Source organism: Astyanax mexicanus, chromosome 1 (assembly GCF_023375975.1).
Source record: "Astyanax mexicanus isolate ESR-SI-001 chromosome 1, AstMex3_surface, whole genome shotgun sequence".
NCBI lineage: Eukaryota > Metazoa > Chordata > Actinopteri > Characiformes > Acestrorhamphidae > Astyanax > Astyanax mexicanus.
In genome coordinates, this window is record NC_064408.1 from 73,741,790 (window position 1) to 73,767,028 (window position 25,239).

Sequence of the window (25,239 nt, forward strand, 5' to 3'; positions counted from 1 at the left end):
ATACAAGCAAATTTAGAGAAAACACTGCCATTAAGAACTTGGCACCAGAGAACAGGCCGAAAGCAAATGAAATCATTTTTCTGGAGAAAAAAAAAAAAAAACGAAGAAAAAACATGTTTGTTTGACCTACATAATTATTCATTATACAACCATTAATGAAATACAATTGCAACCACCCTTTCCTTTAAACACACCTTACTTTCATCTTGGCAAATTACACATTCAAATCTCTCTTATAGTATGTGGTAATCAAAAGAAAATCTAATCAGTGTTTTTCTTTCATCAGTTTGACAGCACATTGTGTGTGTGTGTGCGTGTGTGTGTGTGTGCATTGTAGTGTTTTATTTATGCTCTGTTTTGCCTCCACCCGCTAGTCGGTGCAGCGCGATGAGTGTGTCAAAAAAGAGAGAAGTCATACTGCTTAAAAATAATGAGGCAACAAACATGACAGGTGCGACTGATTCCACTGTTTTACTGCACGGGGGATTATCAAAGGATTATCTTCTACCAATTATGCAGGAAGGTGGAAAAGGCACTCTCGTGTGATGTAGCAAATAAAGAAGCCATGTGATGCTGCGGCCTGTTGCTTTGGCGAGCCGACGAATGGCAATAATCAGCATGCGCTCGCTCTCCTATTGAATGAATATCACAGACAGCTCACAGACAGCATGAAAAATAGTTCCTGAATTTAAAAAAAGAAATCTAAAAGTTTTCAGAAAAAGAAGTGTATTAAAAGATTGTATCTAAGTGGGTTGAGGAACTGACACTAACAAGTACTGAATTTGACGTGGGGCGTCTGAATAACAAAGGGGAAAGACAAACCTGCTTACAAAGCCAGTAATACAGTACTTAATCAACTAGGTCAGTCTGAACTCACTTTTTGTATCTTTTATTTAGTCAAATGTGAAGTGAGAGCCGTCCCCCTCCCCCCTCCTCCCACCACCACCACCATCCCCGCCTCCCTCAAACCACCCGTATAAAAATCACCAGTCAGCGATGGGAGGACATCCAGGCAGAAGATGGAGAGTTTGGCATGCTGGTGGTGTTCCTATGGCCTGGGGTTCCTCAGCCTGTGTATTGATCTGGTCCACCTCCCTCTGGTCCGAGATGAGCAGGACGATAATGAATGGTGACACAACACTGTGAGATGGAAGCTTATTGATCAACCCAATGAGTGTTGATTACAGGGGAAATCCCTTCTTTCTGTTCACTGTTACTCTCAGCTCTCCTCTCCTGTAAAGACTTAATGCACTTAACACTTAATGAATAACTGTAAAAATGCATTATCTTATCCACTTATACTAAAAGCTTCATATACTGTAATATACCTTTAAAAAACAGTGACCTTAATATAATGCTAATTCAAGCTTTCTGATTATTATATATTTATAATGTAGGTCTGAATACTAAATCAGAAAATGCTTTATTAAAAGGCTTGGGAAAGTACTACACACTACAGGCAAAATGATAAGAATTGGCACGAAAATATTGTGTTCATTTTTAAAACTTTCCCAAATTTCCTCCCTCATCGAGTGTTTGCCTGTTCTGGCTCAATCGCTAGAACTCCTCCAATCACAATATGCTACAGGAGTTGGTAAAACATTTCCAGGATTACCGGGCTAGCTTGTGCTTTCTTGAAAACTGCCAATGTTTCTTTGCAAAACTGTTGTTAACACAATGCCATTGGACAGCTAAACATATTTGGAGGACAATTATAACTGTTATACAAATACAATCTGTTATACTGGCTAATAGACAGATTTAGTGGCTTCAATCTCCGTCTCTGACTGCTGGCAACGGATAGCTATGTCATCCTTATGGGCATTACCTGCGCTCCTCTAACGACAGTGACCAATCTAAAGCACATTTACAATAGGTTAGTATTGGTATCATAATACAATAATAATACAGACTTTTCTCCAACTTCTTTAACTGGCAGCAGTTCCATTTTAACATTACACACATCTAGCTTCATTTACATACTTGAAAATCAGTAGTGGTAATCCATTTACATATTGAGTAATACAGGTTAGGATGTATTACAACATTTTAAGTTTAAAACGGTAAATTCTAAATCATTTAGTGTAGCTTCAAGCCTTATTTGGACTGGATTTGCCTGGGTAGGTGGGGTTAAGTAACTATTGGTGGAGATCGTCTGTGATTTTAGTCCCAGTAATTGTTTTTCCCAGACTTTTCACTCCTGCATTAGTAAAGCCTGGAAAACCGGGCTTACCGGGCTGTAAAAATGAATGCAGGTTAGGATATAATCATCCTGTGCTAATTGGAAAGGTAAATATACAGGCAAACCTTGTGGAAAAGTAAGTTTTGGTGTTTTTTGGTTCTTGCTGAGTTTTGTTTTACATGAAACAGAAACCTTGAGTCATTCAAGTATGTGGCAAAACTCTGTCGAATACAGAAGACAAGATAAGGCCTCCTTATATGCACAACACTTCTTACAGCCTTAAATAATACATTATATTATTGCTTTTTTGGTGGTAATAGCACTGAATAAATCGAGTAGCTACTCCCATCTCAGACAGTTATGTCATGATTTATTATCCTGTGGGAATCGTTCTTAAATTTGACAGATATCCTGTGGTAAAATATACTTTACCCCAGCTCCCCAGGTAAAACTAATCGTGTCCAAATAAGGCTTAAGACTATATATAACCTTTAAATGACATGGGAAATGATGCAATCTTATGACAACTAAATGAAACCCTGTTATAATTAACTTATTACCTTATTCTTCTTATTCTACACAGAGATATATCAAATCGGCACAGCAGTGAGCCGTCATAGCTTGTAGTATCTAATCTCTAGCCATATTGCATTACGCATGGTGAGTAAGGGGGTGAGTGAGGTGACGTGATGTGGTGACTATGAGCAGGGTGTGTGAGGCTCACCAGTGGTGGAGGAGATGTTAACGTCGATGCTGATCTCTGGAATGCCCCCGCCGCGAAGCGACGCCACGCAGGTGTAGGTGCCAAAGTCGGTGAACTTCAGATCGATGATGTCCAGATTAGTGGTGCCTGGGGAGATGTCAGGGTCAGTCTGGGTGATGACCATGCGCTCGGAGCTGCGCAGAGCCCGGCCGTTCTTCAACCAGCTGAACAGCAGCTCCTCGGGGGGCGTGGCTTCCACCTGGCAGGAAATCTTTACCTCACGGCCGATCTGAATGTTGTCGTCATTGTGGTACGGATCGGGCGTGATCCAGAAACGGCCCTTCTTCAGAGCTAAAAAAAAACAGATAGAAAAAAAAAACACATCATAAACCAGCAATTCCTTTTTTTTTCTCACAAATTTATTTTTTGTGCTTCATACATATCAAGAGTATAATGACTCTCTCACATGTTATAAAAGGGATTGGCCTAGAAATGAGCTTCAGTAAAATGGATTCTGAGGTTTACTCTCAGGTAACGTGTCTTGACAGTTTGTGGCAATTTGCACTGATCAACATCAAATCCTGTCTGCAGGTAAATCATTTCTTTCTTTTTTTTTTTTTGGTTAAAAAGAATTTATAAGTAACACATACAACCATCTCATTAATTATAAATCAAAATATATGGCAAAGCAAATGTGAGAAAAATGCACAAACAACACCAAATACCACACCACTATAACCAACTGCTTGTTTCTATTCTTTTTCTCTGCATTTTTTACGTGTCAGACGGGATGCTGTTTGTAGACTTTTCCCAGTCTCTAGCAGTGACAGTGAGGTGTTTAAAAACTCCAGCAGCACTGCTGCATCTGCTTTGTAATGGATGGTCCTGCGGGGTCCTGACCATTGAAGAACAGACAGGGTGAAAGCAGGTGAAAAAGTGGGACAACTGTCTAAAATTGTAACTATAAAGTGCAGAAACAAGGAGGTGGTCATAATGTAGGCATCAGTGTATAACATAACTCAGGCAAGTTTAGCAGCTAATAGGGTGGTGTGATGGCTTAGTGGTTTTAGGTTTAGCACGTTTGTCTCCCAGCTCTGGGATCTTGGGTTCAAGCCCCTATCTGGGTGGAGTTTCCATGTTTTCTGGGTGTCTGTGTGAGTCTGGGGATTCCAGTTTCTTCCCACAGTCCAAAAACATGGAGGTCAGGTAAATTGGATATTCTAAAAATACCCCCAAAAATTGATCTGGTGTGTATGTGTGTGGTATGTATGTAAGTTTGTGTGTAAATGTGTATATATGTATGTGTGCCCAGATATGTATTGGCACTCTCTCGAGGGTAAAATGCTGTGTCTGATGCAGTCCTCCAGGTGCACGGTTGTTTCTGGTTGAGAGTACTCTGCGTGCTATTGGCTGCCGCTTCTCACCGGTGCTGAGTATAAATGACTGTGTGTAAAAACGTGATTGTAAAGCTGTCACACCTGGAGCCTTTGTCTGTCTTCTGCTCCTGTCCTTAGTTCTCTTGTTTTGTTTACCTCCCCATGTAATCCTCGGTCGTGTCTCTGCCCTAGCCTTTAGTGTTGTCACCTGGTGTCTTGTTTGTAACCCCACCTTCCTTTATTCCTGCTCCAGGTGTTCCTCACCCTCTCTCTGCATAAACAGCCTGTAGTTTGAGTGTTTCCTTGTATTCCATATGATCTTCGTGTTTTATGTACCCAGGTGTGTTGTTTTGTGTGCTTAGTTTGAGTTGTGTTCTAAAGATTGCATGTATGCTTGTCAGGTTTGTTTAGTCGTAGAATATTAGTGTTGTTCCTGTTGTAGAGTTTCTCGTTTTCTTAGCTTAGTCTAGTCTTAGTTCTTGTCTTAGGTAGTTTAGTATTCTAGTCTTTTTGCATTACCTGTGTTTGTTTTGCTTTTTGAAAATCTAGTTTGTTTAAATAAATCTTATATCTGCACTTATGTCCGTCCTACTCATCCGTGACAAAAGTGTCCTTGGGTTTCTAGAAAGGCTTTATATAAGTGGAAATTCATTCATTCATTCATTCAAGTATTTATTCATTAATTCCTTCATTAATCCACAGGCTTGTTTTTCCATCCTGCCATACCAGACTGATTCTGTTTGTGCACTGTTTATATATAGTTCAGATGAAGAATCTGCATTTTATCTCACAAAAAAAGAACAGTCAGAGTCAAGCATCTTTTTCAGCGATTCTCCTGTGATATTATGTGTTTGAAACAAGGAGGCACGGATGAAGAAGACAGTGCCATGTCAGATTCAAATACAGGAAATTGAAAAAGCAAAGCATGAGAAGAAAGCGTCGAGACGGGAGTGAATGACACATTTCATCAGACGTGATGCGAGATCCCGTTGCTTTGTTTTAAATCAATACTTCCCCGTCGCGGATCTGATGTCTGAGGCATGTTGTAATAATGTCGACACGTTTCTACAGAAGGCTTCAATTTGTATGAGTAATTTCGTTTTCACCTGGGTCCCTGGATACAAAACGGTGTCAATGAACTGTAATACTACGGACGACAATGACCTTTTTCAAATCAAATAAGAGGAATCTGAGACTTGCCACTTAATCATGTGTTAGTGGCTGCACCGCAGAGAGTTATCTGAGGCACTGAGGCTACAGAATTTAATTTAGTTCAAAGGAACAATAAATACACTCCTACAAGAAAAGGAATCAATATCGGCAACAGCAATCATATTTCACACAACCAACCAGCATTACACCTTACTAATAATTGTAGCGCAGAGAACAGGTGAGAAGTAGGAAAAAAAGAGAAAAACATTAGAGCTTTTCTAAGTGCTTTTCTGTGCTCTTAATTGGATGCTTGAGAGCTGTGAGGGATTTTGTGCATTGCTTTCTCTGTATATACTGTTAGTATGATGTATTATATAACTGCTCTTGCTGGCGAACCACTTTACTCTTAAGTGAACTGCTCCAGTTCCAGGTAAACTGTGTTAATTAAAAGTAAAAAAAACAAAAAAACACTTCTAAACTGTGCAGGCAGACAGCAGTACTCTTATATTCTTATCTGGGCTCTATCTCTCTCTGGTATGGTAAAGACCTTTATAGACTGGGATCAGCTACAAGTTCCTCGTAAAAAAAAACAAGGTTTCCCCATAGCTCCAACCTGTCTTTCTAAGAATATTAATAATCCTAGATGACCTTTTCAAACAAAGCCCAACAGGTCTACACCTGCATCTGCAGAGCTGCACAATGGAGTGACCCTTTCACACCTGCTTTCTCTTTAAACTCCACCCTGAGCACCCAAAAACAGCAACCAGTAAGCAGCCCTTCCATTTAGCTGCTCCCCACCACTCCAGCACACATCCAGTGACTCAGCTTCGAGCTGAAGACAGGATGGACGTCAGGCCTCATCCATTACTCATTCACCACCTGCAGCTGCATCTCACGACTGATGAGCGCACAGCTGTTCCTGACAACACACTCCTGAGAGGAAACACAAACGTCCTTTCTCTTCAGGGGATTGCGACGACTCGACTTCCAGACATGTTGATATTTTTAGCCCAGTCTCTTACAGCAAACTGCATTCAACTTCAGAAACACACAATAATAGTGCAGAGTTTATTAGGTGCATCTTCTTCTTCCTGACCTCGCTGACCACTCAGAAAGGCCCATCTACCATATAGATACATTTTTTTAAAGATTTAAAAGTACTGACTGTAAGAAATCTGCAGCAACACACCTACATTATTTATCAGTCACCCTCTACTTTGTCCATTAATGGAAAATCCTCATGTCTGACCAGATTAATTCTTTATAAGGTGCACAGCAGTGATACCAACATGGGGGTGTAGTGATACATACATTTTTGGGGTTTTACACAAGTTAGAATTCTCAAGTAGAGACTTGATTTTTAATATTGTATGTGTCTATATTTAAATGTTTACATTACTCAGAGTGCAAAATATATACAGGTCAGATTGATTTAGATATGATAGTAATATATCAGAGGTTTGCAGATGTGAAAGCAAAGAGTAGGTTTAATAGTATTTGTAAGATTCAGTAAACAACCAGGTAACCAGCATAGAAGAAACAGATAAGGAAAATGATTATTTTGCAAGATTCTGAAGGTTTCACGGTATATCACAGCATTTAATTATTTTTATTATTATTATTTAGTTATATTTATTTGCACGACTGCGCTTTTATATAGGTTTTTTGACTGTGTTGTTAGGAGTACATATACATACAGTATATCAAACATTAAGGCTTTAAATTAAGGTTTTGATTACTATTAGGATTGCTTTGTCCCACAAAATTACGAAGAAATATGAAGAAATCAGACTTCATTAGCAGAAAAGCAAAAAAAAAAAAAAAAGCAAAAAAATATATATATATTTCTCAAATGTTCTATGGCACAAGTTTAATATCAATTTACAATATTTTATTATTGGAGCCACTTGAGGCATTAAAGTATTTAATCACCTTGGTTCTACACTTACACACAAATACATTTAGTTCAGTGTGCATTAATACTATCCTTCTAGCTAAGGTATTCATATATTTAAAAGGGCTATAGTTACTCATAGTGCAAGGAGCAGCAGCAGCAAAAGCTCCAGCAGTTCTGTTATCATGTTTCTTTAGGCAGGTATATATCCCTCTGGTATACCGTATGAACCCAGGACTATGATCCAGGAAATCAAACCGATAAGGGCAAAGAGAGAAAAAAGAGCAAAAAAAAAAAAAAAACAGAAACAAAAGGAGATTAAACTCAAATAGGTAAACAGAAACACATATAACACTCTGCATGCAACTAGGAGTGTTGGCAATACTTTGCAAAGTAAAAGACATCATGAAGGGATATTTAAACACTGAGTAATTAAGTGACAACGTTTGAATGAGATCTAAAATCAGGTCACTGGGGCCATGGAAGCTGTCCCTGATTGGTTAAAGTAGAACATCTGAATAAATGTACAAAGAGAGGTGGAAAATGAAAGCAGGGACAGAGGGGAGATATGAAAGCTTAAAAAACTAAATTAAAAAAATGTCCTTTTACAAATGTCTCATAAAACCTGTGTCATTTGAAATCTATTTAACCACCCTAAAAATAAATAAATAAAAAATGAAAATGTTTTCAGTGCACAATTTAAAAAAGGTACCCAATTTTAAGAAGACAAGACAAGACAAAACAAGGAAATTCACCATAGTTTTGTTGGACACACAGTCTCCATCTTTTACCCATCCACACACACCCGTGAGCACACACATACACACTAGTGAGCACACACACTAGCGATAAAGTAAGAACATGTGACTGGAGTGGGGGGCAGTCAACACTACAGTTAAGAGGGTTAAGGGCCTAGCTCAGGGGCCCAACAGTGGCAGTTTGCTAAGCCCACTGAACCACCACTACCTGACATTCATCATGATTCAAAATAATGTCATATTCTTACAACAATGCATGTACAGCTCTGGGAAAAAAATAAAAGGCCACTTCAGTTTCTGAATCAGTTTTTCGGATTTTGCTATTTATAGGTATATGTTTGTGTAAAATGAACATTGTAGTTTTATTCTATTAACTAAGGACAACATTTCTCCCAAATTCAATTTTAAAAATATTGTCTTTTAGAGCACTTGTTTGCAGAAAATGAGAAATAAAACAAAAGAGATGCAGAGCTTTTAGAATAAGTTCATATTCATACATTTTTAAAAGTTCAGAAATATCAATATCAATGTTTGGTGGAATAACCGTGTTTTTTAATCAGATTTTTCATGCATCTTGGCATGTTCTCCTCCACCAGTCTTACACACTGCTTTTGGATAACGTTATGCCACTCCTAAAGCAAAAATTCAAGCAGTTTAGCTCGGTTTGATGGCTTGTGATCATCAATCTTCCTCATGATTATACTCCAGAGGTTTTCAGTTTGGTAAAATCAAAGAAACTCATCATTTGTAAGTGGTCTCTTATTTTTTTCCAGAGCTGTATGTGTATTTGCTAGATCTGCTTTGCAATTTAAATTGAAACTTTCCTGCCACTTCATTAGACTTTGATGTACAGACAGAGACTGTCAATGATCTCTTTTACATATTTAATGTGTAATAGTGATGCTCTCTTCCTTCATCAGTGATCTTCATCTGTTTCTGACCACAGGAACAGTGATGGCTGTATATGTTTGGTGTGTTCAGAAGTTCAGTGGTATTGCTCCTAAACTCTCGTACTAATTGATTTAAGGACATAATTTCATTGTCAGAAATTACTAAAACTATTAATTTACAGTCTATATCAACACATTCAGGTTTATACTTTGAATTTACACTTTATCACTTGACTAGACAGTGAAAAATACAGTTAGTGGAGACTGCAATGAAGAAACTGACCCAAAACTCTTATGCTTGTCCCGTAAAAAAGACAAGATCCTGCAGATTGTGTGAAAGTGAGCTCACCTGCCGTAGCAGCACAGCTATGCATGATCAGCTTAGAGAATCACACTGCCGCCACAGCAGAAGCTCAGCACGCAGAGCTAACACTGCAGATAAAACGTAGTCCGAATTTTGAAACAGCGTGTCATTGTCTGCTTTTCAGCAATTTAATTCAGCTAAAAGAAGAATAAATGACATTGGCTAAAGGGATAAAATATAAAACTGCATGGGTAAACTACGCTTTTCCATTACGTGTTCAAAAAAAAACTAAACATAATTTTACCTCTGTTTGGTCTCTCATGCAACTTTGCTCTATTCATCGCATAGGCTGTGTACCCCTTTTTTTGCGCCACTGCTTGGCACTGACCACCAGTGATGTCAGTGAAACATTACTTAGTGACATATTACTCTAAACTGAGCATTTTTTCAGTAACAAGGAATCAATCATGTTACTATTTCCAATCCAGTAACCAGAATAAAGATATTTACCTGTTGCCATTGTGAGTCATTACACAACAATCTGCCACAACACCTTTACGTCATTCATGTCTTTGGCAACACCATGCAGCTTCCCGGAAATCTACAAATAGACCCATCTAAAACACTTTCAACTGCGGAAACTGCTCTCACTTTCTTATACAGAGCAAATGTCCCTTTCAAAAGATATTACAACCATAAGAGTAAACCAAAATAAAACTATAGAGTCAGTCTGAAGTCAGAAAGTGGATGAGGGTTGTGCCAATCACAGACAAAAAGAACAAGGTCTGTGGTCGGCGGTCTGGAGGTGTCATGCAAAATGACAAGAACTCTATAGTCAGGACAGGCATTCTATACAAGCCAAGAGGGAAGCAACAACAAGGCCAATCTAAAAAATGGAGTCTTGATAGAAGCACATGGATAGAAGGCATGGAGCTTGTGAGTGGTGTCACCCTGAAAGATGCCTTTGATCGAGACAGACATGCATGACTAAGCGTGAAACTTGAAACATTTGCATTCTTCCAAACCAGTTTCATTCCAGTCATCTGATTCCTTCTAAGTACTACTCTTTTTTGATGATGAGTGTGATTAACACAAAAGTTATTGAAGCACTTGCAACTTCCTAGGCTTAGTATAAGTACAGTGAACAGCCAATATCTAATAAAACCCCTGCAAAGATAGTTTGAGTGATATTTTGAGATAAGGTGAAAGGGCCCGCATTTTGTGTCAGCAGAATCTTTCGAGGTTAACCCGCTGACTGATCTGCCTCTTTGGAGCTGCTTCAGCGCTACATACAGAACACACAGGAGTTCATGACACGTCCTCTGATGTCACTGCCTCAGTTTCATGAAGTGGCTGAATTCTGAGAGAACAGAGGACGCATTGTTGTTCCAGCAGTAGGCAGCTTCAAAGAGGGTCAGATCAAAGTAAGCGTTCTCGCTCCAGAGCAGAGGGCAGACTCCATCAGGTGACAGACGTTACCACCTCCTGCCCTTGCGAAAACAAGAAGTCGTCCTAGCTCATTAAACTTCCATGAGCGCGCAGGGAACGCCAACAAGCAAAAAAAACAACAACAACTCTTTCCCATTTGGTACATTCAAATGCTCTTGCTGCCAGGATGTTACATCATTTCCCCTGTTCATTCATATCTTATGAGCGCACGGCATGTTTAGGTTCGGGAAGCTTCGCCGCGACTGAGATTCCAGCTGCAGAAGTAGGCCACGGACCACCGCGCCCTGGGTAAGTGGTTTATTAGGTAGCAGGAAAAGCGTACAATGGGAATTTTAGCGCCTCCATTCAAATGGCACAAGTCGAGAGGCCTCGTCTACATGCAGCAAAGCCAGCTTTAAAAGCATTGGCGTAGCGAGTGCGCCAAGGCACAAAATAAGAGTTAACATAACACAAACACATATTCGCTATGCATTATTGATGATATGGCTTCTGCTGGGTAGAGCTCCTTTTTATTTCCCTGGCTGCTCCTGTCATAGATGCTCAGATCTGGCCAGTAACGTGCGTCAGTGCTGAATCCGCAGAAAGCACTTTTAAACTGCTGCCTGGAGAGAGAGAGAGAGAGTCTTCCACGGTTCAGGATGCAAAGGAGGTGATTAAATAAGAAAAATCGTATTCTCTGAACGCATGCAAATGCATTGTTTATCTGTGCTGATGTACATAATGCAGTTTACGTGGCAGATATTTAAGTACTTGCTGGCTGATGGATGGTTCTCATTATCACAGCCCGGCAGAGATGCGGCCCCTAATCCAAGTCCAAGTGCTTCTTTCTGCCTACCATTTGTGCTTCCACCACCATATTATCATTCTACACTGAAGCCCATATTAACATTCTAGAGTCATGTAATTGTGCCGCTGGTGAGTTCCTAAGAAGCAATGAGAATCTTGCATCATTATACGAATGAATGGATTCACAGGAATCCAATCCTATATATCCTCTACATCTGCTTACGAAGTGTGACAAAATGTAAAAGTGCACGTGGTGAAATCATATCTACATTTGATTAAAGAACAGTATGAAACAATATATGAATCATAATTATGTTTACTGTGCTTTCAAGCATTGCTTTATTTCCTACAGTCTTTAAAAAAAACGTGCTAGCCATCATTAGCTTTCAGAAAAATAAAGAAGCACAATTCACTAGTGCACTAATGCACTAATGTACTAATGTGACACAGAACTAAAGTGACACAGAACAACGATCACCTGGAACAGCAAAGCAATAATCTTTTATAGCACAGAATCACTCACTAACAGCATAGCAACTGCCTAGCAACCCCATACTAGCCATATGCCACACGTGCTAGCCGTCATTAGCTATCAGAAAAAAATAAAGAAGAACACTTTAGTGCACTAATGTACTAATGTATAAGTGACACAAAACAACAATCACCTGGAACAGCAAAGCAATAATCTTTTATAGCACAGAACCGCTCAGGAAGAGCATAGCAACCGCCTACTAACCTCATATTAGACATGTACCACATCACAGCAACAAGTAGCCTAGCAACCATGTGGAAAAAGCAAAACCACAGTGCTTACTGAGCAGTTTATAAGCAACACTACATTGATACTGGAGATCTCCTTTCAAATTCTGGTCCATCCAGAGTGACATAACTGCACTACTCAATTGTGATGCAAGTAGTTGTGGTCATGAAGGGATGCACAGGGTCAGCAATTATACTTAAAGAGTCTGCAGCAATCAGGTGATGATTGGTTGGTTTTAATGGGACAAAAGTCTGACAAAAGTCATTTTCCACACCATATATTCCTAATAAAAGTCAGTGTAGTTAGCGATAGTAAGTAGGTAAGAAGTGATTCACCAAACAAAATTGTTGGTGCTTATACAGACACCAAATAGAAACCACTTTATACACTCCATCACTTAATATTCTCAATGCCAGAACGTAATATTTTGATAAGGATTGGCAAAATGCTTTACTGGCCCAACTGTGTTTTGCTACTTTATATTAGGTGGTTACTGAAACTGACAAATTCGATCAAGTCTACACTCTTCTTGAAAGGGTGCTAAGTCTGGTATGTACAGGGCAATACATTTAGGTGAATACATTCACATAAAAAGGACTATATCCACATTACACAGAAATTTAGGAAGCTTAATAATATTAAAGTCTACAGATGAAAGAAACCTGCCAATATGGTAACAACTGTGTTTTCAACACAATGCAAAGAAATCTGTATGAAAAAGCACAGATGAGACTTTGCTGACACAGCAGTGTCTGCTCTGTTGCCAATAAAAGCTCATCTCCTCAGCCTCCTCCAAAGATCCATCACACATCTACACACACTGCTAGAACAACAGATACAGTAACATGTAGGTGCAAGATTCTCATGCCTATTTAGAGGTCCAGTCTAGAAGATTCTCTAGTGGAAGGGGACAGTTTAGGCAATTAGGGGTAAGTACATGGCTAAGAAGGAGTTTGAACTGAGTGAATCCAGGTGCAACTTATCAAATTACTTACAGATCTAAAAGCTTAGCAGCAGTGTTTAACATAGCCTTGTGATCTACTGTGGAGCCATTCATATTCAGCAAAACCTGAATACCCTGTTCATTATAGCAGTCCCCAGAAATCAATTAGACGTGCAGTGATTCCAACAGAGGCAATAAATCCAACATTTATTCCTCATCATCCCTCCTGCTTCAACTTTTTGGTGGAACTGCAGGTAAGTCTTATTTTTTTCTTGTGATTTTGTCTGTAATTTAGAGGGAAAGTACTGTATATAAGCCCCTTTCCCTGCACATGTTCTTTTTTCTTACTTATGTAACACGCATCCCTGTTTGCTTCCTTCTTTCACATATGTCTGCAAATAAAAAATAAAAAAAGTCCTCCACTGATGTGATGTTTGTGTTAAGGAAGTCTGTAGCCTTGGCTCTGTTCAGGAGGGAATGGAAGGGTGGAATGCACATTGAGGTCATGCAGCTTTCTGCAGCTCTCAGGAAGCTCAGAAATGTTCTGCTTCTCCAGCCGTCTCCCGTGTGATGACAGGGAAGAATGATGGCCTACAGTTGCCTCAAATCTACTCCTGTTTTAGCTTGTACTGAGCTCACCACTGCCTGCACTGCTTCTCGCTTCAGGTAGCTGAGAAAGAGCATGATGATCAGCCTGGGGGTAGAGGGGTGCGGGGCGACTGACATTGGGTTGTGGTAGCAGGGCTGAATGCACTCGCGTAGCTGAGCAGAATCCAGTTTGATCCCCCATGCTTCCGTAAAACTCCACCTCACACCCCACACTCGCTGACTGACTCTTTTCCACTATCTTTGTAGAAACAACAAGTCCCAGGTTCTGTTGTCTGTCACGGTTAGACGCATTCTCAATGGCAGCGTCTATCTCTTCACAATTTTTCCCATTGTTTCCACTGTTATTTGCCTCATGCTGCCATCTTGGTTTGCGGCAGATTTCATGACATTTCATGTTGGCAGTAAAGCTGAAGATGAGTTTAGTGGTAATCAGGTGGGCTGGTTAAGCAGGACTGGAGACAGTGTTGAGCAGACTGGTGGAGCAGGACCAGAGCAAACTGGTGAATCAAAAATGGAGCAGACTGGTGGAGCAAGACTACAGCAGGTAATGCTCAGGGTTCTTGCCCCATTTTAAAAGCCAAATTTAATGCTTTTCCAGGACCTTTTAAGACCTCAATAAATAGAATTTAAGGCCCAAAAATGTAGTCATAACTTCTTAAGTAGAATATAAATGAATGTTTCCCATTTGTTGTCAATTTTCTTTTTCAATTTTGTTCCATTGTGATGCAGAGCATGTTAGCATGTTCACCAGATTACCGCTAATGTTAGCTAGGCTGCTGCTAGCTAATGATAACTCTGCTAAGCTTAGTTCTCTCCCATTAAAGTTAGCTAGCTTGCTAACTTGCTAGTTAGCTCTGCGCTAACCTTAGTTCTCTTCCCAGTATGGTTAACTAGTTCGCCGCTGATATCAACTCCGTTAACCTTAGTTCTCTCCCTAGTAACGTTAACTAGTTAGCCGCTTAACATTATTATGTTAGCTAATATTAACTCTGCTAACCTTAATTATAATGTCTTTAACATAAGCTAGCTTTCCGCTAATGTTAGCTAGCTCTACGCTAACCTTAGTTCTCTGCCCACTATGGTTAACTAGTTCGCCACTGATATTAACTCTGTTAACCTTAGTTCTCTCCCCAGTAATGTAAAAAGTTGGTGGTGGGCTATTTAATAAAGGTTAGTACTTTTTATCATGTTTTTCTACACCCAAAATTAATTTAACTTTGTTTTCTCTATTTGGTCTTCTGTTTCTTTCACCCTCAGCATCTCTTCCTTTGAGTCCTTTTGTTTCTTTCTTCCACAGTAAATTTCTTTTTTGTATCTGTATCTCTCACACAATCTTTCTGTCATTCTGCCCACCTATCTTTCTCGCTCCAGTTAAGTTTAGTGCTTAGTCACTACAAATAGAGTAATAACAATATTAATATTAATAGTACAGAATAATAAATAAAATACATAAATAAATAAATAAATAAACAATTACATAAACAGTAATAAAATCCAGATAAAAGTGGTAAATGTGTAATCTGTGTGAGGAGTATTTAAACTGTGTGAGGAGTATTTAAACCGTGTGAGGGGTACCCCCCCTCTCTCTGTTGTAATAGCTCAGCTCTGGCAGACGCAATCTCTGAACCTGACCTTGAAGTTTTTAACAGCAGCCTTTGTGAATTGACCCCTGGGTTCTCCCCTAGATTACCAGCATGTACAGCTTAGCATGCTCCACAGGGACAGATGGCTATCTCTACCTGGCATAAGACTTTAGTCAAGTGAAAAATGAGGAAAAAAAGATAAATAAAACAGACAGAGAGTGTAGCACCAATAGGACTTCCAGCTTCCTGCTCCCATATGTAAATGTATGCCTACCGGGTTGCACATTCATTCCTATAGCACTGCATGCTCTCTCTCTCTCTCTTTCTCTCTCTCTCTCTCTCTCTCTCTCTCTCTCTCTATATATATATATATATCAATGGTTTTCACAGAAATACTAAAGTGTCGTCTACTCTGTGACTGACCTCCTTATCGCTCATTACAAACAAGTCTTGGCACATTCTCCAGGCAACTGGACACCCACATCACATCCCGCCCCCTGAAAGCACCAGACGTGTGTCCGGTCTGCCGACACTGCCTGTGCCATTTCAGCGCCTCTTTACAGATGCAAGCTCTCGCCCAAAACCTGTTCCAAAGCAAATTTGACGCTAGCCGTTTACACATTGTTTTACAAGCTGGACGCAAAGCTTTTAACACGCTGCATGGCAGGAGAAAGATTGGTTTGTTCTTTGTTCTATTTGTTTGCTCACGAAACCAAATACGAGCAACAGGAGGCGTCGGCTACGTTCTCTTCCATAAATAACACTGTTACCCCCCCCACCCCATATCACCCACCCCCCTCCATTAAGCCACCATGCGGAGCGAGAGACCATCAGTGTGTTTTATCTGACTTGAATGGATGATGTGCCATTTGTAAACTGCATACCTTTACATCGTCTGGAGTTTCTCCTCGAGGAATTGTCGGAGCAAGACGCGAGCGGAACGATGGTTTGATAGGGAACCTTTGATTCCAACCGCGTGGCTCATTTCCCAACATCGGGGCACACAGGAGAAAACCCACAATGTTAAAAATAAAAAGGTGTGCATGAAACATCTCTTTTGATAGACAAAAGGCATGGCTTTCAGATCTCCTCACGACATACCGATCCTCTCATGTTTTTGATTTGCATGAGAAGTAAAAATGGTGGCTGCCACAGCAACTGATTTCCTCAGAAGGCTGCCGAGATGCCGGATGCTATTTTTCTCTCCCCGGGCTGATCTTATTAGAGAGACCGAGTGAGAATGGGGGAACATGGAGCCAAACATAACTGTCTGAGGTGTCTTCCACCAGGCTAAAATTGCACTGAAAAATGACCTGCTTTCTTAGAGAGGAGCCTGGCTCTTCTCATCCAAAGGAAGGCTCCTGATGGAGGGCCATTACGAGCCAGAAGCATGCTGGGATGGTGGAGGAGAGGGCCAAGCTGAAAGTCATCCCAGGCTGTCGGGAAGTGTGGACAGAAAAGCCACCATCTGCTGAGGCAAAATCTGCCCAAACACAGACAGGCCTTTTGGCAGAACCGCCCGGAGAGGGCTTTTCAAGGACTGCCGTGATAAACAGCAAGAAATATGCACACACACATGCGCACAACACATATGTACGCGCACTATGACACACACCCACACATGAACACATTAAAGGCTGATACAGACACAAAATTAGCATATACTGTATGTTGTCTCTACAAAGATAGACTTGGATGTTTCTCTAGATCTCTAGATCGAACCTCGGACAGTGGAAGAAAAACCAACACTCACAGAAATAACTTGAATCTGATAAAAGTATTAAGAAATATATATGCTATGAAAATGGACAAATGAAAGTCTGACATTGCTTTTCAACCATGTTTCAACAGAATTATTTAAAAAAAAATAAACTCATGAAACAGGCCTAGATATAAATATGCAATCAAATGATTCCTGTAACTGTCAATCAGACGCCTGCACCTCTCAGCAGGTATTTTGGCCCACTTCTCGCAAGCAAACAGTTGCTCCAGTTGTCTCAGGATTGAAGGATGCCTTTACCAGACACATTATTTCAGCTCCTTCCGAAGTTGCTCAGTAAAATTTAGGTCAGGGCTCGCAGAAGGCCACTTCAAAACAGTCCAATGTTTTCCTTTTAACCATTATTGGCTGTTTTTAGCTGCGTGTTTTGAGTCATTATCCTGTTGCATAACCCATGACCTGCGACTGAGATCAAGCTTTCTGAGACTGGGCAGCAGCACATTTTTAGCACATCTTTAGAATCACTTGATAGTCTAGAGATTCAAGACACCATGTTCCAGATGCAGCAAAGCAGCCCCAGAACATAACAGAGCTTCCTCCATGTTTCACAGTAGGAACAGTGCTCTTTTCTTGATATGCTTCATTTTTTTCATCTGTAATTACAGAGCTGATGTGCCTTGGCAAAAAGCTCCATTTTTGTTTCATCTGTTCAAATGACATTCTTCCAGAAGCTTTGCGGCTTGTCAACATGTAGTTTGTCAAATTCCAGTCTGGCTTTTTTATGTTTCGTTTTCAACAATGGTGTCCTCCTTGGTCGTTTTCCATTAAGTCCACTTTTGCTCAAACAATGACAGATGGTGCATCTGACATTGATGTTCCTTGAGCTTGATGTTTCTGGGATTTCTGGGCTCTTTTGTTAACATTCGTATTATCTGTCTTTTTGATTTGTCATTTGATTTTTTCCTCCTGTGGCCACGTCAAGGGAGGTTGGCTACAGTCCCATGGATTTTTAATTTCTAAAAGAAATATGTGCAACTGTGGTCAAAGGAACATCAAACTGCTTGGAGATGATCTTTAACAAGCTTGTCTATAATTTTCTTTCTGATCTCCTGAGACAACTCTTTCCTTCACTTCCACTTGTCCATGTTGAGTGCGGTACACACCATGTCACCAAACAGCACAGGGAATACCTGTAGCCTCATATATATATATATATAGGCCCACTGACTGATTGACTGATTTAACTTCGTAAAATAATTCCGTTGAATGGATTTTCATTTGTTCATTTTGATAGAATTTTATTTATTATTACTGTTGTCAGACTCAAGTTATTTCTGTGACTATTGTGGGTTTTTCTTTTATTAACGGAGGGGTACCAACAATTTTGACCAGCTGTGTATATATAAGCTCAGAACCAGATGTACGTGCATTTGAAGACATGTTGCAAACCGTACCCTGATGCAATATGTGCTCACACTACATGGAAAATTACCACTTGATTGAGTAAGACTGGAGCTAATCACAGTAACTTTGTGTGAACATGTTCTAATTGCGCTGTGCTTGTGAGGCACAGGGTTTAAAAGGCTCTCTTCAGTGATGAAGAGATAGCAGTGTTATTAAGTGTTCTTTCCATCCAACATATTTTCCTGACCTGTAATTCTGTATTTCTATTTCTGGGACTCTCAGAAATAATTATACGGTGAACTGTGAATGTGAAAACATACTCTGACCATATGTACATCTGGTTCCCTGAGATAATATAATTACCATAAATTCAGCTATCAACTAACTTGGCTATATTCTAATATTATTAAGTTGTTAAATCGTTGCAAAAGCAATACAGCAACCCAACTCTGCCTAGCTAACGTATTATGGTGAGCTAGCTGTCTCAGCTAATGCGTTTAGGCAAGTTAGCCCCCCAGTTCATGCATTAAGGACAGCTATGGCCACCCACAAAACAAAAAGAAGGGCCAATAATTTTGTCAAGGGACCCCAATACATTACATGTATTGTCAGGCAAACTCAATACTCTTAATTCAGCCAAGATAGTTGTTTTTAGTGATGCACTATGCTTGAGGCCATCCTAGAGATATATCTCTGTGTTGGTGCTTCTTCTAAAGAGGACCCATACTGCTTGTCCACCATTTCTGACACCACCAAGAAGGCTTCCAGACCCTGCCAGCTGAAGATTTGTACAAGCTGGGCTGAAACCACGGGGGTATGAATGAATGAATGAATGAATGAATGAATGAATGAACAATGTTTTGGTGCACAACATACTCAGACATACAAGGACAATATAGATTTAGTAACCAATTGACCTAATCTCCATGTTCTTGGCCTGTGTAAGGAAACTTACACAGGGAAAACATGGACTCATCTCCACACACATTGGGACTTATTGGGAACCCAATACCTCATGACCAGACATTTAAAAGGTACTAGAGACCCAGACTTGAGTAAAAGTACAAGCACTCTATCAAAAAATGTTTTGAGTAGAGTTTGAAGTGTTCTTTAAGCATCATACTTAAGTAGAAGTACTAAAGTATTCAACATTTTTGTACTCAAGTTTTGCAAGCAGTTTATTCTAAAATGTTCTAAGAGTATTGCGTTGTGTACTTATTATAGAAAGAAGTCAAAAGTTTTAATATCATATTGTTTATATTATTTCAGATGTTTAGACCACAGCACAAGAACAGGAATGAACAGGATAGAGTACGTTTATATTAAGTTTTAAATGAACACTCTAAACAAACCCATCCAAAGTAGACACTAAACAGCAAGCCGTTTGGATAATAGTTCACTAGTTGATCCATAACTTTTGTAAAATCAACTAAAGCCCCTTTAAAGCATCCATTCTTTCTCTTCCCCACTCCAACAAATAAAACATGGATTTTTTTTAGATTTCTATCCAAAAATGCCTCCCGAAGCTTCGTTATTTGGTCGGATTTAAATATCTAAAAGTGGAAATCTACTCAAAACTTGGCTGGATTATTTTTTTGAGGGCATCTGCTCACACTGAGCAATGAAATACTATTCATTTTTTACCTTATTCTTTTACATGAACCTGAATATGTCCCTTTATTTTAGAAAATAAACCCAATATTCATGACTGACTTACCGACTGGCAGACCACACACACACACACACACACACACATTGTGTATTATCATTTGTGGTGCCTGAGCCCATAAAAAGAATTGGCAATGCCAATGCAGCGCGTAAAAATATATATCGGATTAAACGTTTTATGGAAAATCTTGGAAAACATGTAGTGAAGTTAAAGTGGAAGTAGGTGAAAAAATGCTCCAGTAGAGACAGATACAGCATTTTAGTACTTACTGTACAGTGGTGAAGTAGTTCTACTTCCTTACTATGCATCTCTTGCCAGCAATGAGAGACAAACTAGGTTGGTGCTGTCCCCCAAGTCACTGTGCCATTCACAGAAGATTTAAGGGTAGAATCCCATCTCAGCACTGCTGTTTGAACTTGCTGCGGAAGGCAAAGAGCTGCATGATGAAGAGGAGGAGGACATCATGACTTGTTTGTGCTAGCTGCCTGTTCAGAACATGTCTCTGCCCATTAGGCCTGATGGCTTCCACCTTACAGATGGTTCTTCTTGGCCTGATCAGAATGAGGAAATCACAGTTGGGTTTCAGCACTGTGCTTGTGTCCTCCTCATCACTCTGACTGTCCCCTCAGGGTGACAGTGAAATGTTTGGTGGCTCCATCATGGTAGAGACCCTATGTTTCTGCAGTCAGGCTCCCCACTGGGTGTGGTAATCTTTGTGAAAGGTGGTGACAAAGGATGCATCGCTCAAAGGACGGTGTGCAGTTTTCGAGGGCAATGTGATCAATGGCTTGTGGCCATTAAGCCACCATGGCAAGCACATAAATTTCCTGGTGCTGTGGGCAGTTTTCCTAGCACTGAAACACTTTCCTCCTCTCCTCTGCTGTCATCATGTCCTGGTCAGACAGACAGTACATCTGCTAGAGCATCCTCTGTGTAGTGAGTAGTGGCTCCACCCTCAGGTGTTCAGCCAGGTCTGGGAGAAGCACAGTAAAGCTGCTGTAAATCTTTTCCACTCATACTCATAAGAGCACTGTCCTCTCTTCTTACATCGACAACAATGCAGCACTGGGTATGGATGCACTACGTTCACTCGTGACTGAATATTTTTGTCTAAGCTTTTTAACCATCAAGCCTTAAACTGCATTCACATTGGAAGCTGCTTGTGTTGCCCCACCTTTGTCTCTTGAGGGTGTGTTTGAGGATGTTTGTACTGTCATGAGTGGGCATGCTAGCAAGCTACCTATTAAGCTATCTACTACTTTCTTACAAGCTTTATTTTTCTCCACAAAACAGTGGTTATAGTCCTCTCTGTCATCTTCAGAACCACATCTTCAGAATCAAAAGTTCACAGGGCAGAAGTTGTGGACCTCGGACCCCTGTGTCTGTGATTGGTCCGAAAAATGCTTACATTTACTTCAGCAGTGTTATTCTAAGTTGAAATTTACTTTAGCAGGGTCATTCTTATCATGAATTTACTTCTTCGGTGCTACTCCTATCATAAATGTATCTCGGTAGGAGTACTCAAGACATATTTGTATAAAATTTACACAGATAAAGCTAGCCAGTCTTTAGATAAACAAACAAATGCTTAGGCTCAGCTAACTCAGCTGATGTTATTGCTCTAGCCTGTACAGCTTGTATCTTTTAACCAGTTTCTGAAAACTTTAGCCTGCAGTTTGTTGGATATCTGTCAGCCCCTCCCACATTTACTGCTCTGTATATAGCAGTACTCTGACATGTAGAGTTGCTTGGTTTCGGGGAGGAGAGGAACCAATATGGCTCTGCTGCCACTTATGTAAAAAATCTTACTGTTAGAGGAATCGTTGCAGTATGATTTAGAATAAATTTCATTATGTCTTTTGACTCTTTTTGTTGTTGTTTATGAAAACACTTGTCATTCTTGTTATTTTCAATTGAATAATTTTGGTTGTCAAATGTTTGCTGCATCACTATTTGAAGCTATTCAGGGCACTAGGGCTCCATCCATATGCATGTTCATTACATTACATTTAAGGCATTTAGCAGATGCCCTTTTCCAGAATGATTTACAAAAGTGCTTTGTTGTTTACTTTAAAATATCCATAGCAAATTTTTAGAGACGAGGATCAAGATTTGGTAATGTTTAGAACCCTAGGAGATACAGTATATATTTTTTAAGATTAGTTTAGGAACTAGTAAAAGGAATTTGAAAAGATGAGTCTTCGGTCTGCATTTGAAGACTCTGCTGTTCTAACCTCCAGTGGATGTTCTTTTCATCACCTTGGTTCTAGGACAGAAAGAGTCGAGATGTTTGTTTTCTGTTGGTCTTGATGGATGGAGGGTCAAATCAAGCCATACTGGAAGTTCTAAGAGCTCTTGGTACAGATCTGGCTTTAACCTTTGCCATCAAGTAGGAAGGAGCTGATCTGCTCTTGGCTTTGTAGGCCAGCATCAGGGTTTTGAATCTAATGCAGGCGGCAACAGGAAGCCAGTGGAGTCACAGTGGAGTCACATGACTGAACTTTAAAAGAGGAGTTGTGCTGCTGCATTTTGAATTAGTTGTTATAGGCACATTATATGACAAGTGGTGTGTGTATGTGAGGAATACAGGGAACATAGAGAACTTTATTTACTGCAGTGATCAATTTCACATGTGCTATATACTATACAGGTTTTGATATATACTATATAGGTTTTCAACACAACTTCTCTTCACGCACCATGTGGCCTCAGTTGCTCGATCCTGCCGCTTTGCGCTTTACAACATCGGAAAAATTCAACCATTCTTGACGCAACAGGCCACCCAACTCCTGGTACAAGCTGTGGTAATCTCACGCCTCGACTACTGCAATGCCGTACTAACTGGCCTCCCGGCCTGTGTAGTAAAACCACTACAGATGATTCAGAATGCAGCAGCACGTTTGGTCTTCAACCAACCAAAACGGGCACATGTCACTCCGCTGCTCATTGAGCTCCACTGGCTACCGGTTGCTGCTCGCATCAAATTCAAAGCGCTTACAATCGCCTACAAGGTGATGACAGTACAGGCTCCTTCCTACCTGCACTCGCTCCTGAAGGCTTACGCTACCTCCCGGCCGCTGCGCTCCTCCAATGAACGTCGCCTCGCTTTGCCAAACACTCACACAAAGCAATCCAGACTGTTCTCATACAGAGTTCCCCAATGGTGGAACAAACTACCTTCCACAACCAGATCAGGAGAATCTCTCGCTATCTTTAAGAAACTCCTGAAGACAGAGCTCTTCAAAGAGCACTTACTCTCCTAACACCTCTAACACACTAACTACTTCTAACCTCATCTCCTTCTTCCTCTTCTCTACTCCTCTATCCCATTATTTCCCTCTGACCTCCTTAAGGCCCTATCTATAGATGCTTTATTTTTAACTTCTATTATTTTTGTACTTAACCTCTTCTATTATTTGCACTTCAATATTGTGGACAAAAGCGTCTGCCAAATGTAATGTAATGTAATGTTTGCCAGAACCACTGTCTGTAAACACTCTCTGATATGTCACTTCATGAGAGGCACATGCCAATTACGCCTGACCTCTAAGCCTTTGGTTCCATTACGGGAGCTCTCCAGGGTCCTGGGTGTGCTATGGCAACTGCTCTCTTAGCTGCTGAAGTGTGTAGAAATCGATATTCTCGTGGTTAAAACCGTGCTGCTGCTAGCATTGCTGTTCAGTAAGTGACTTAGCGAACTGCATGTATTATTGGTGAACACTGCATGCTTCGATTGAGTGCAAGCCAACAAGATCACTGTGCTCCCTAACCCTGTGCTCCCTAAGTAAGTCTTGTCTCACACAGCAGTGGCCCAAATGTGATGTTTATTTTTGGCATGCTCTTTTTAATGTGGCCCAAATCTAAAACATAGGTCTGAGGGACATGCACAAAACAGAAATGCTTCACAATAAGTTTCAGTTTCACACTTGCCAGAATCTAAGGAGCTGTAATTATTTTCTAGCTTGCTGTAAAAAAAGGAAAATTGTTTGGCCACTGACACTGCTTTGGTTTGCTCCCTCAACCTTTATTTTGCCTCATTTTTAATGTAGCCGAGCATTTACAAATACAGGGATTGATACAACAAGGAAAATGATAACAGTAAGGAAAAATAAAAATAGAATTAGAAAAAAAAAGAATTAATAATAATAAAACTTGAATTAATTGATAAGAAATTAAGCTAAAAAGAAAATATTATATTAAAACAACATAAAAACAGTTAAAATTATTATTATTATTATTATTAATATTATCTTTTACATAATACAATAAAAAATACAAAAAAATAAATAAACTAAATAAATACAAACAATAATAATAACAAAATAATAACAACAACAACAACATAATAATAATAATAATAATAATAATAATAATAATAATAATAATAATAATAATAATAATAAAACTTGGATTAATTGATAAGAAATTAAGATCAAAAGAAGATAAAATATTAAAACAAGATAAAAACTGTTAAAATTAAGCTAAAACTTACTTTTACATAATACAATTAAAAAATAAATGAATACAAACAATGATAATAAAATAAAAATAATAACAATAATAAGAGTAATATTAATAAAAGAAAATCTAAATAAGTTAAAAATCAATAGTAGAAAACTATTAAACTACTGTAGTTTCTTCTTTTCTTTTTAAGCTTTTAATTATCCCTTATCACAGCAGCCGCATTCTTTGGCCGCATTTGCCCATTTCATTAGATGAACTGAGTGGCTGCGACACAAGCCTCTTTAATACTATTGGAACAGAGATATCATTCTAAATATTTATGAAACCTTCCTCACTCTGTTGTCCTTTTTTCTGTTTTCTCTGTTTACATTTATTGTTTGGATGAATTATGATCTGGATGTTTAGAGAGCTGTAATTTGTACAGGAATAAGTATATACGGATATGAATAACACATATTGAAGAGGCCCAAGCATGAATTTTTGTTGTTCACACTGTCACACAAATAAATCACCTTTATCACGATGAACAAACTTTAATACATCAATCCTGTGATGTAGTCAACCTATACTTTGAATAATTTTAAGCATTTTTG

At 39.5% G+C, this 25,239-nt stretch overlaps 1 protein-coding gene across 2 annotated transcripts in view; it reads right to left on the reverse strand.

The window, feature by feature from the left end:
- LOC103022574 (MAM domain-containing glycosylphosphatidylinositol anchor protein 2) overlaps positions 1 to 25,239 on the reverse strand; it is a 273,753-nt gene that overhangs the window by 93,612 nt on the left and 154,902 nt on the right. For both annotated transcript variants that reach the window (XM_049483026.1, XM_007230730.4), the window contains exon 7: positions 2,907 to 3,236. In XM_049483026.1, coding sequence (XP_049338983.1) covers positions 2,907 to 3,236 — 330 coding nt within the window. The remainder of the gene's footprint in view (positions 1 to 2,906; positions 3,237 to 25,239) is intronic.